This window comes from Vulpes vulpes, chromosome 16 (assembly GCF_048418805.1).
Source record: "Vulpes vulpes isolate BD-2025 chromosome 16, VulVul3, whole genome shotgun sequence".
Lineage (NCBI taxonomy): Eukaryota > Metazoa > Chordata > Mammalia > Carnivora > Canidae > Vulpes > Vulpes vulpes.
The window spans coordinates 71,757,365-71,770,777 of record NC_132795.1 but is presented as its reverse complement, the minus strand read 5'-3'; the positions used below and the strand labels follow the sequence as shown (position 1 = coordinate 71,770,777).

The 13,413-nt window shown below is 35.7% G+C and overlaps 1 protein-coding gene across 3 annotated transcripts in view; it reads left to right on the top strand.

The window, feature by feature from the left end:
• EIF5B (eukaryotic translation initiation factor 5B) overlaps positions 1–13,413 on the top strand; it is a 93,684-nt gene that overhangs the window by 44,847 nt on the left and 35,424 nt on the right. For 2 of the 3 annotated variants that reach the window (XM_025992461.2, XM_072743019.1), the window contains exons 9-10: positions 2,298–2,372; positions 8,007–8,293. In XM_025992461.2, the coding sequence (XP_025848246.1) occupies positions 2,298–2,372; positions 8,007–8,293 (362 nt within the window). The remainder of the gene's footprint in view (positions 1–2,297; positions 2,373–8,006; positions 8,294–13,413) is intronic. The other variant, XM_025992462.2, reaches the window with a different exon arrangement.

Below are 13,413 nucleotides of genomic sequence, written 5' to 3'. Positions count from 1 at the left end.
GTTTGAGCGCCCATGAGTTTCAGACTCCATGCTGGGCTCCACTTGAAAAAGTGTAGGAGTGAGACTTGAGTTCGTTTTTAGTAGTGTCAGTAAAATGTCGAGAAGGATAGAAGTTTTTGAATTTTTTTCTGATGCTTTTATTTATGGGCCAGAAGTCTTAGGTGGTGCCAAGAAGACCTAAAGTTCTTCTTCTTCCTTTTTCTTTTTTTTTAAGGTTTTATTTATTTGAGAGAGATGGAGTGCATGTGCTCAAGAGCAGGGCAGAGGGAGAGGGACAAGCCTGAGCAGGCCCAGTATGGGTCTTGATCCCAGGACTCCAGTTGGGTCTTGCTTGATCCCATGACCTGAGCCAAAGGCAGACACTTGAGCCATCCAGATGCCCCCTGATGTTCTTTATTTAATCCTGTGGAAACTGGAAACGTTTTAATGAGAACTTTTTAAGAGTGCTGTAAAATTTGGCATTTTTAAACCTCCTTAGAGGTCAGCTTCAATTTACTAAATCAGCAAGAGGATTCAGTTTATTCAGTCTGTGTGTATGTGTTTTGAAGTTGGAGAAAGTCTTTGGCTTTTTTTTTTTTTTTTTAAAGATAAACATTGTTTTAACTCATTGGACTAGATATTGACAGGCGAGCCAGTGGCTAGCTACATTTTGGTAACAAAATCAAGAGAATCTCCACTGTTTAAAGTTCGGAGTGAGAATAAATAGCAAGAGAATATCAAGACTGACCCACACTGGTGAAAGGTATCATTGATAGTTCCTTTCCTTCTTTCTCCCCTTCTATTCTTAGTATAAAAAGTATAAAAAGTTCACCTGGCACAACTCAGCTTAACATGATGACATTAGAGAAATTCAGGTTGATAGCTTGATGGCAGTCCATGATTTTAGAGGACATTTGTAGCAGTAAAAAGAATTGTTAATGTGGAAAGATATTTTGGGTACATGTACCTGCCTCATTTCCTCAAGATGACTTATCCAAATTTGTTGGCAAATAATAATTAGTACAGGGAAGTAAATACCACTTGTGGCACCTTCATCTTTAATTTGAGAATAGTTTTGCTTTATTGTATGTCAGTAAAATGAGCCATTAATGTTGAGTATTAAGTTTTAAATATTCAAAATTATACCTTTCCGGATATTTTTGGATTGTCAGCAAATACTCTTGTTCTTATTTTTAACTGGAGTAGAGGTGTAGCTTTGTACCTACACCTATGTGATTTAAGTAGTACTTGTATGTATCTGTAGAAGTTAAAGCAATAAAATAAGTAGTGAATTCTTAGGTGTGAGGTATGAGTTTGAAAGATTAAAATGAAGATATGGTAAATAGTACTCTCTTCTCTTTCAGGCATCCAGTGGCTGCTTGAAACTGCATATAGTCCTAACTCTCTATACTGCTTTTTCCTATATATACATAATTATGATAGTTAAACTTACAAATTCAGCACAGTAGGAGATGAACAGCAATAAATAATAATATGAACATTTAGAACAATATACTATAAGAAGTTATGTGAATATAGTCTCTGTTAAAATACCTTATTTTAGGGATCCCTGGGTGGTGCAGCGGTTTGGCACCTGCCTTTGGTCCAGGGCGCGATCCTGGAGACCCGGGATCGAGTCCCACATCGGGCTCCCGGTGCATGGAGCCTGCTTCTCCCTCTGCCTGTGTCTCTGCCTCTCTCTCTCTCTCTGTGTGTGTGTGACTATCATAAATAAATAAAAATTTAAAAAAAAAACACCTTATTTTACTATACTCTTCTTGTTATGATGTGAGATGATACATATCCCTATGACAAGATGAAGTAAGATGAATGATGTAGGCAATGTGATGTAATGTTAGACTACCATTGACCTAATGATATGTTGGAAGGAAAGGCTTCCAGACCATAGTTCATTTTGGGTAACAAACTGCAGAAAGCAAGACCATAGATGAGGTTAGGAGGACTATTGTGAAATTTCATTTCTCCTCAAGAACTGAGTGTAATCGTCTATCCTTTTTTAAAATCGAACAGAACATTTCAGTGTCTGAGTTTCTAATACTTTAATTATGTCAAATATGAAATCTGGGTTGAGTTTTAATTTGGTATATTCCAAATTCTAAAAAACTATGTAGCATTTGGTAATACTAAATTATAACATGCTAGCTATATTGAGAAAATAGTTCCAAAGATGACAAAATAGTATATATTTTTGCATAATTAAAACATTTTTAATGTCAGCATAATTTTCTACTTTTATCTAAAAGTAAACCCAATTTCTGGATGATTTCTATGTCTTTAACACAAACCTTTATTTACAGAAGAGGAAGAAGAAACTGAAGATACTGGATTGGATGATTGGGAAGCTATGGCCAGTGATGAAGAGAGAGAAAAAGGTGAATAGCTCATAAGTACACGTTGATATATCTAATAGTTATTAGAGGTGGTTTTTTTTTTTTTTTTTTAATTATTAAGATCTTATTTACTTGAGAGAGAGTGTGTGAGAAAGAGAGCATGAGCCAGAGGTGGGAGGGCAGAGGGAAAGGGAGAAGCCAACTCCTAACTGAGCATATGCTTAACCCGACTGAGCCACCCAGGTGCCTCTAGACATTTGTATAATTAAAGGAAGTGACTTCTGATTATGAAAGCTCTGTGAACGTTTCTGGGAATAAAAATTAGTCTTGGATATTTCCACTGCCATGCTTCCCAAATCCTCATGTGGATCCTCATTTTATGAATAAATGGTTTTTTAGGGACCCCTAGGATTTAAAATACATTTTTTGAAGCAGATGGCTTCAGCTGCAGTCATGATCCCAGTGGTCTGGGATCAAGCCCTGCGTCTGGCTTCCTGCTTAGTGGGGAGTCTGCTTTTCTTTTCCCTCTGCCCTTTCCTTCAGCTTGTGCTCTCTGTTGTTATCTCTCTCAAATTAATAAAATCTTTTTAAAAAATACCTTTTTTTCAGAATCATGTTGTAGATGGGATTGGATTATTAAAGCTAGCCTATAAGAAGCACTTTAACTTAAAATATAATACAAAGGCAATACAAATAAATAGTGCCTAATCTATATGAATAAGTAATTTTTGTCTTTTCTTTATGTCCTATATTAAATCTACTTTCTTTGGTTTTAACTTGCTTGGGGTTTTCCCTAGCATCTTGAGGTAGATATTTGTTTTTTTTTTTTTTTTTTTTTTTCAGGTTTTTTTCCTAATATTTTTTCTTCTAAGTTTTAATTGTTAGTTAACATGCAATGTTATGTTAGTTTCAGGTGTATGATATAGTGATTCAACAATTCCATGTATTTCCCTGTGCTCATCAGAACAAGTATACTCTTTAATTCCCATCACCCATTTAACCCCCCCCCCCCCATTACCCCAGGCCCTACCTTGCCCCAGACTTCTATCCTGTGGTAACCATCAGTTTGTTTTCTGTAGTTAAGAGTCCATTTCTTAATATGTCTCTTTCTGGGTTTTTTTTTGCCCTTTGTTCATTTGTTTTGTTTCTTAAATCCCATGAGTGAAATCATGTATTTGTCTTTCTCTGACAGATGTATTTCGTTTAGCATTATACTCTCTAGCTTCATGCCTGTTGTTGCAAGTGACTGGATTTCATTCTTTTTTATGGCTGCATAGTATTCCATTGCATACATACACCACATCTTGTCTATCCATTCATCTGTCACTGGACATTTGAGTTGCTTCCATATCTTGGTTATTATAAGTAATGCTACTATAAACATAGGGGTGCATGTATTAGTGTTTTTGTATTTTTTGAATAGATACCTGGTAATGTGTTTTGAATTAGTGTTTTTGTATTTTTTGAATAAATACCTGGTAATGTGACTACCAGGTCATAAGATAGTTCTATTTTTAATTTTTTTAAAAAGATTTTCTTTATTTATGAGAGAGACCGAGAGAGAGAAGAAAAGACATAGGCAGAGAGAGAAGTAGGCTCCATGGAGGGAGCCCGATGCAGGACCCGATCCCAGGACTCTAGGATCACTTCCTGGGCTGAAGGCAGGTGCTCAACTGCTGGGCCACCCAGGTGTCCTCTATTTTTAATTTTTTGAAGAACCTGCATACTGTTTCCACAGTGGCTGCACCAGGTTGCATTCCCACCACTAGCACAAGGGGGTTCCTTTTCTTCCCTATCCTGGTCCCTAAAATATTTTTTAAAAACTAAATTTTTCTTTTTAGTATTGCTTTAGCAAAATTTCACAAATTCTGATGTTACTTTTTTAATTTCCATTTTAATATATATTACTTGATTAATGGAAGTGTAGTTCTTAATTTATAAAAGTGGGATTTTCTAATTATTGTTACTTCATTGAGATCAGAGAACCTACATGGTTCTATATTTTGAAATACATCGAGACTTAATTTACAACCCAACACATGGTTAGTTATTGTGTTTAATATGTGCTTGGAAGGAATTTATATTCTGTAGTAGTTGTGTGCCTTGTTCTCTGTAGAGGTAACCCTTGAACAACATGGATTTCAAATGCAGGAGTCAAGGCACCTGGGTAGCGTAGTGCTTGAATGTCTGCCTTTGGCTCAGGTTGTGATCCCTGGGTCCTGGGATTGAGTCCCACATCGGGCTTCCCCAGAGAGCCTGTTTCTCCCTCTGCCTGTGTCTCTTCCTCTCTCTGTGTGTGTCTCATGGATAAACAAATAAAATCTTAAAAAAAAAAAAGAAAAAACTGCAGGAGTCTATTTACATGCAGATTTTTTTAAAAATACAGTGCTATAAATTTTTCTTTAAGATTTTCTTTACAACATTTTTATATGCCTGGTTTCATTTATTGTAAGACTACAGTATGTAATACACATACAAAATATGTATCAGTCAACTGTTTATGTTATTAAAAAGTATTATGGTCAGTAATAGGCTGTTAGTAGTTTTCGAGGAGTCAAAAATTATACATGGATTTCTGACTGCACAGGGGGACATCAACATGCCTAATCCCCATATTGTTAAAGGGTAAACTGTATTTCATCCATGTTGCTCATCATTTTGTTCAACTCTTTTTTATTCTGAGATTTTTTTTTTAAATTCTGGGCTACCTTTTCTTTCTGTTACTGAGAGTAGTGGGTTAAAATATACGATAAAGTAGATTGTCCATTTCTCCCTGAGTTCTGTTAATTTTGTTTGATACATTTTAGTCCTATATTATTGGGTGAATACATTCTCATATTTTTTTGATGAAGTGACTCATTGATTTGTTACTCTGTTGTTATATTTATATTTTATTTTTAGCAGTGCTTTTTGCCTTAAAGCTTATTTCATCCGATACTGATCTAGCGATACAGCTTTGATTTACATGATCTTTTTTTTCCCTGTATTTATTACTTTCTCTGTCTCCTTAAATCACACATAGTTGAGAGTTTTAAATCTAGTTTATCAGTCATATTTTACCTAGGCTACTTAGCCCATTACATTTAACTCTTGATGTGATTAATGAAAGATATTTATCTTTATGTTTTTTTGTCCTTTATAACCATCTTTGAGACTGTTGTTTTATAAATTCTGTATTTTCCTCCTTTCATGAGCTTGGAAGTGGTATACTTTTCTGCTTAATTTTAGTTGTTACTCTAGAGACTTTTAACGTGGATCTTTAACTATCACTTTTTTTTTTTAAATTTTTTTATTTATCTATGATAGTCACACACAGAGAGAGAGAGAGACAGAGAGAGAGAGGCAGAGACATAGGCAGAGGGAGAAGCAGGCTCCATGCACTGGGAGCCCGATGTGGGATTCGATCCTGGGTCTCCAGGATCGCGCCCTGGGCCAAAGGCAGGCGCTAAACCGCTGCGCCACCCAGGGATCCCTTTAACTATCACTGTTTAACGTTACCCTCTTTCTGTGCAATTCAAAGACCACAGAATACATGAATAAATTTATGCACTTCTCAGTTTATATATCATCATTCCCATATTTTAATTCTTTATTAAATCCAATCATAGGTTAAGTTTACTCATATTGTCTGTTCTTTGTTGTAGTTCATTTCTTTTTGCATCTCTCATCTTCCATTTGAAATCATTTGTCCTTGTCTGAAGAATACCTTTTAGAGTTTCCTTTAGTATGAATCTGTTAGTGAGGCATTCCATTTTTGCTTTCCTAAAAAATACCTTTATCTCATCTTTATTCGTGAAGGGTGTATTTACTGAGTGAAGAATTTTTTGTTGAAATTCTGTTTAACATTTTGAAGGTACTATTCCCTTGTGTTAGCTTTCATTGTTTCTGTTGAGAAGTCAACCTAACGTTAGGTATCAACCTAAAGTTTTCATGTGTCTTTGGTTTTTAGCAGTTTTAGTATGAGGTGCCCTGGGTCAATTCTCTTTTACTAATTCTGCCTGTAGAGACTTATCAGTGTGTGGTTTTATAATGTTATGAGCCATTATTTCTCCTCAGGAATTCTAGTTATTCCTATTATGTACCTTCTTGTATCAATGTATCATTTCTGTTTTATCCACCTAATTGAGTGTCCATGGTTCATTCTAGAGTGTTTCTTATCTGTCTTCTGGTTCACTAATTTTCTCTTTCGCTGTTTACACTCCTGTTAAATCCATCTTTTGGGTTCTTACTTTTGTCCCCAGTACCTTCTAGTTTTAGATAATCCATTTAACTATTTTTTATAGTTTTTTACTTTCTATATTTTTTAATCTTTTGCTTCCTAAATGATAGAGTCATGAAAAAAAATATTTTTTAAATATTTTATTTATTTATTCATGACAGACAGAGAGAGAGAGAGGCAGAGTCCCAGGGAGAGGGAGAGAAGCAGGCTCCATGCAGGGAGCCTGATGTGGGACTTGATCCCGGGTGTCTAGGATCACACCACGGGCTGAAGGCGCCAAACTGCTGGGCCACTGGGGGTACCCCATTTTTAAAATTTTTGAATAGGTTTATTCATTTATTTTAGAGAGCGAAAGCAGGGCAGGGGCAGAGAGAGCCTCTCAAGCAGCCCCACCGTGAGGCTCAATCTCATGACCTGAGCCAAAACCAAGAGTTGGACGCTCAACCAACTGAGCCACCCAGATGCCCCTCAGTTTTGGTTTTATAACTTTGGCATATAGAAGTCCTCTGGGTTTGTGTATGCTAGCTTCTATTGTGTGAAATGTTTTTTTCACATGGCTTGTTATTTTCATATATTGTGTTGGACATTATACTTGTAAAGCTGTAGGAATAATTTGACATCAAGGACAGTATTTTTCTCCAGAGAAAATTTTTGTGTACATTCACCAGGAGTCTAAATGAATTAGCAATATGGAATCATTTTATTCCAGATTTAGAATTGATAAGAATAGAATCTGAAGGTGATTGGCCAATAACAGGGAAGTCCTATTTATTTCCTATTCATTCTGTTAGTGTTCAGTTCTCCGATATTTCATTCCATAAAAAGAGTATTTACCCAATGTCTGTCCACCTTGTGCACCGCCCCTCATTAATAGGCTAAGCACTGTTTAGCTTTTAAGCTGCCTCCTCCAGAATCAACAAATGACCACTGCTTCTTTGCCTTTTGGCTAAGATCAAGGACAGAATCGGTAGATGACCCCAACAGAAAGAATAAGCGTTGTGTTCCCTTCCCTTCGTTTTTTTTTTTTTTTTAAGATATTATTTATTCATGAGCGACACAGAGAGGCAGAGATGTAGATAGATGGAGAAGCAGGCTTCCCTGTGGGGAACCTGATGCAGAACTCGATTCCAGGACCCTGGGATCATGCCCTGAGCCAAAGGTAGATGTGATGCTCAACCCCTGAGCCACCCAGGCACCCCTGCTCCCTTGGTTCTTATTCTGCTTATAGTCTGGCTCAGTAACATTAAGTGTTTACTGTTAAATGGCAGTCTTCATTGTAGCAAATGTGTGATCAGTACTTTGAATTTATGATGCATAAAAACAAGTTAGCATTCATGATGTTTTATAATGTTACTGCCAGATTTAGTGCACCCTTACTAGTATTTTCCCTTTAAGGTTTATAATGTTGATCTCCATTTTTAACTTTCATTTATTTTAAAATCTTTGTTTCCTGAAAGAAGAAAATACTGTGCATATAGAAGTAAAAGAAAACCCTGAGGAGGAAGAGGAAGAGGAGGAAGAAGAGAGTGAAGAAGAAGAGAGTGAAGAGGAAGAGGAAGAGGAAGGAGAAAGTGAAGGCAGTGAAGGTGATGAAGAAGATGAAAAGGTGTCCGATGAGAAGGATGCAGGGAAAATGTTAGATAAAAAACCAAGTAAAGAAATGAGTTCAGAATCTGAATACGACTCTGATGATGATCGAACTAAAGAAGAACGGGCTTATGACAAAGCCAAACGGAGGATTGAGGTATTTATTTTCCCCTTTCTCTTTTTTCCTTTCCTCACTGTTCCTCATCTGGGATCATCAGAATTGTTCTCTGAACTAAAGAGAGTGTGGTACTAGCATAAGAACAGAAAATACACATGAGTGAAACAGAACTGAGAGTCCAGAAATAGATCCTCCTATTTCTGACCTGTTGATTTGTCAAAGATGCCAGATCAATTCAGTGGGAAAAGGATAGCTTTTTCAACCAATGGTGCTAGTTAAATTAATAAAAAATGAGTTTGTCTCTGACTCCAAATCATATATAAAAGTTATTAAAACAGATCAGGGAGAGCTAAAGATTTAACAAACTAAAGGTATATAATTAGAAAAAAACAAGACAAAATATTCATGACTGTGGGTTAGACAGTGGGTCTCTGACAGTGATCTAACCCAAGAACCTTACTCCCTCACCTAATCCAGAATGGTATACTGTTTCATCGTTTTTTTTTTCTTGTTTTCTCCAAATTTTGATGTGCTCTTTAAATGATGGCTTAAAGGTGTACAGGGATACTCTGATCATATACCCTCTAGTCATAAACACTAGTTAGACTAGTATTTGCCTTGCCTATTTTAGGTTAGTCACTGTGGAGGCATCTGCTCATGTTAATTGTTGAAATTTGTTGAGTTAATGAGGCATCTATTTATTAAAGTGTACATTACCTAGCAGGCTTACTCTATTTTTCCACTTATACAATAGACTTGAGAGTTTTTGTTAATTATGTCAGCTTAGCATAAGCCTAGCATAAACAATATACTAAAAACTAGTTTGCTTGAGGATGCTAAAGAATTTTAAAGCTAAAAACAATTTTAGCTTTTTAAAATTTTCATTTATAATTTTAATTTTCCAGTTTCTTAATTAGATTTTTAAAAAATAACTTGTATATCAGTTTTGCCTCATTTTTCTATAAAGTCTATTAAAGGGATACATTTTTTGAATTTCTGAAGGACTAAGGTCTGTTATTGTAAGTTGGGATTTCTCACTCCTGTCACTATTGACATCATTAGGCCATATAATTCTGTTGTGGGGGACAGACTTCTTAATTTAGAATGTTAAGCAGCATCCCTGCCCTCCATCCACTAGATACCAGTGGCGTTCCCCTCCCTTCGCACTTACAATTGCTGCTTCTCATAGCACCTACTCAAGCCAATTCCTTTGCTCTGTACCCATGTGTGAGAGACAGTTTGTAATGTGTTTGATGATTTAAAGACTGTGGTTATGAGCAGAAAAAAAAGGTTTCTCCATTATCTCACTTCCAGACTTGTTCATAGTTCTGTACTTGAGGTTCAAGTTTTTAAAAATGTTTAATTAAAGCTAAAATAATAAATTTTATAGACATATCTTTGTTTCACATATCAATATGCTATGGACCTCTTCACCCAACAATTTTTTAAGCACTTTTGTTGAGATATGATTTATATACCAAAGAATTGATTAAAGTGTACAGTTTAATGATATTTTGTAAATTTGTAGAATTGTGCATCTGTTATCATAAGTCAACTTCAGAATATTTTCATCACCCTAAAAAGATTTCATGTGCCAATTTGTAATCATTCCTTATTCCTCACTCCCACCCTTGGAGTCCCACCATCCAGTTTTGCTTTACATGGTTTCAGTTACCTGTGGTCAACTGCACTCTGGAAGCAGATGATACTCATGTATTGTCAGAAGTCAGTAGTAGCCTAACACTATGTCATTCACCTCACTTCATCTCATTATGTACGTATTTTATAATCTTATATCAGAAGGGTAAATACAGTTACTTTGAGAGAGATCACATTCACATAACTTTTTTCCAGTATATTGTTCTGTTTTATTACTAGTTACTGGTAATCTCTTACTGTGCCTAATTTATAAATTTAATTTATTTTTTGGGGGGGGAGGGGAGCACAGAGGGGGAGAGAGAATGTTAAGCAGGTTCCATGCCCACCACAGAGCCTGATGCATGACTCCATCTCACAACCCTGAGATCATGACCCGATCTGAAATTAAGAGTCAGATGCTTAACCAACTGAGCCACCAGGCATCCCTAAATTTAACTTCATCATAGGTATATATATGAGAAAACATAGTACGTATGGGGTTTGGTACTATCCAGTTTCAGGCATCCATTGGGGGTCTTGGAATGTATCACCCCCTGGATAAGGAGGGACTACTATAAATTCAATCATATAATATGTGATCTTTTGTTGTCTAGCTTATTTCACTTACCCTGTTTATTTATGTGGTAGCTGTATCAGTTTTGTTAATTTTTATTGCCAAATAGTGCTCTATAAGTATACCATATTCTCTATTCACTAATTACAGAACATTTGAGTTTCCAGTTTTTTAGCTATTATAAATGGTATACATTTGCATGTAAGCCTTTATATAGAAATGTGTCTTGTCTTTTCTTTTTTCCTTTCTTTCTTTGATATATTCCTAATAATAAAATTGCTAGATCATAAATTTGCATTTAACTTTTTCAGAAACTATTTTCTAGAGTGGCTGCACAATTACAGATTCCTACCAGTTGAAGGTTCTAGTAGTTTCTCTCCATCCTCATTAAAACTTTTTAATATCTGTCTTTTCAATTATAGCCATTCTAGAGGATATGAAGTAGTATATCTTATTGTGATTTTAATTTGTATTTCTGTGATGTTTAACATTTCTCAGTGTGCTTATTGACCATTACTGTATCTTCATTGGTGAAACATTATTCAAATTTTTGTCCATTTTTAAAAATTTTGTAATTTGTCTTTTTATTATTGAGTTGTAAGAGTTTTAAGTTTCTTTTGAGGTGAATAAGTTTTTAATTTTGTTAACATCTAGTTTATCAAAATTTCCTTCTAGTGTTGTTTTAGATAAATCATTGTCTGACTCAAGGTCATGAATATTTTGTCCTATTTTTTTTCCTAAATTTATGCCTTTAGTTTCTTCTGTCTTTAGCTCTATCTCTGATCTGTTTTAAGATCAGTTTTATGTATGATGGGTCAGAGACTAAACTCATTTTTTAATTAATTTAACTAGCACTATTGGTTGAAAAAGCTATCCTTTTCCTATTGAATTGTTTTGGCATCTTTGACAAGTCAATGGGTCAGAAATACGAGGATTTATTTCTGGACTTTCAGTTCTGTTTCACTCAGGTGTATTATCTGTTCTTATGCCAGTACCACACTGTCTTGATTACTGTAGTTTTATAGTAAGTTTTGAGGTAGGGAAATGTAACTCTTCCAATATTATTATTCCTTTTTAAGATTGTTTTGGCTATTGTAACTTGCTTTTCAATATAAATTTTGTGGTCACCTTGTCAATTCCTGCAGAAGGCTTGCTCAGATTTAGATGGAGATTGTGTTGAAATTATAGATCGATTTTAGGGAGAATTATCATCTATTTTAACAATATTGAATCTTCCAGTCTATGTAAATAGGCTGATTCTCTATTCATTTGGATCTTTTACAGTTTCTTCCAGTAGTGTCTTATACTTTTCACAGTTTAAGATTTGCGATTCTTTTATTAAATTTATTACTAGGTATTTTATTGTTTTCAATGCTATTGCAAATGGGTTCACAATTTAAAAAAATATTTAAATTCAAAAAAAATTTAAATTCAGTTTGCCAGCATATAGTATAACACCCAGTGCGTAGCTCATCTTTTGCCTTCCTTAGTGCCTGTCACCAGTTACCCCATCCCCCCACCCACCTCCCCTTCCACAACCCTTTGTTTGTTTCCCAAAGTTAGGAGTCTCTCATGGTTTGCCTTTCTCTCTAATTTTTTCCCCACTCAGTTTCTCTCCTTTCCTTATGGTCCCTTTCACTATGTCTTATGTTCCACGTATGAGTAAAACCATATGATAATTGTCTTTCTCTGATTGACTTATTTCACTCAGCATAATATCCTCCAGTTCCATCCACGTCGAAATAAATGGTATATATTCATCCTTTGTGATGGCTGAGAAATATTCCATTGTGTGTGTGTGTGTGTGTGTGTGTGTGTGTGTGTATACACACACCACATCTTCTTTATCCATTCATCTAAGGACATTGTGGCTTGTTCCACAGTTTGGCTATTGTGGACATTGCTGCTATGAACATTGGGGTGCAGGTGTCCTGTTGTTTCACTACATCTGTATCTTTGGGGTGAATACCCAGTAGTGCAGTTGCTGGGCCTTAGAGTAGCTCTATTTTTAACTTCTTAAGGAACCTCTACACTGCTTTCCAGAGTGGTTGCACCAGCTTGCATTCCCACCAACAGCGCAAGAGGGTTCCCCTTTCTCCACATGCTTGCCAACATTTGTTGTTTCCGGTCTTGTTAGTCACTCTCACTGGTGTAAAGGGGTATCTCATTGTGGTTTTGATTTATATTTCTCTGATGGCAAGTGATGTGAAGCATTTTTTCATGTGCTTGTTGGCCGTGTATAGGTCTTCTTTGGAGAAATGTCTGTTCATGTCTTCTGCCCATTTCATGCCTGGATTGTTTGTTTCTTGGGTGTTAAGTTTGATACATTCTTTATAGATCTTGGATACTAGCGATTTATCTGATATGTCATCTGCAAATATCTTCTATTCTATAGGTTACCTTTTAGTTTTTTTGACTGTTTCCTCTGTTGTGCAGAAGCTTTTTATCTTGAAGTCCCAATAGTTCATTTTTGCTTTTGTTTCCCTTGCTTTCATAGATGTGTCTTGCAAGAAGTTGCTGTGGCCAAGTTCAAAGAGGTTGTTGCCGGTGTTCTCCTCTAGGATTTTGATGGATTATTGTCTCACATTTAGATTTTTCAACCATTTTGAGTTTATCTTTGTGTATGGTGTAAGAGAATGGTCCGGTTTCATTCTTTTGCATGTGGCTGGCTGTCCAATTGCCCAACACCATTTATTGAAGAGACTGTCTTTTTTCCATTGGATATTCTTTCCTGCTGTGTTGAAGATGAGTTGATCATAGAGTTGAGGCTTCATTTCTGGGTTTTCTGTTCCATTGATCTTTGCATCTGTTTTTGTGCCAGTACCATACAGCTTTGTATGATCTTGATCACAGCTTTGTAATACAGTGTGAAGTCAGGTATAGTAATGCCCCCAGCTTTAGTTTTCTTTTTCAACATTCCTCTGTCTATTTGGAGTCTTTTCTGGTT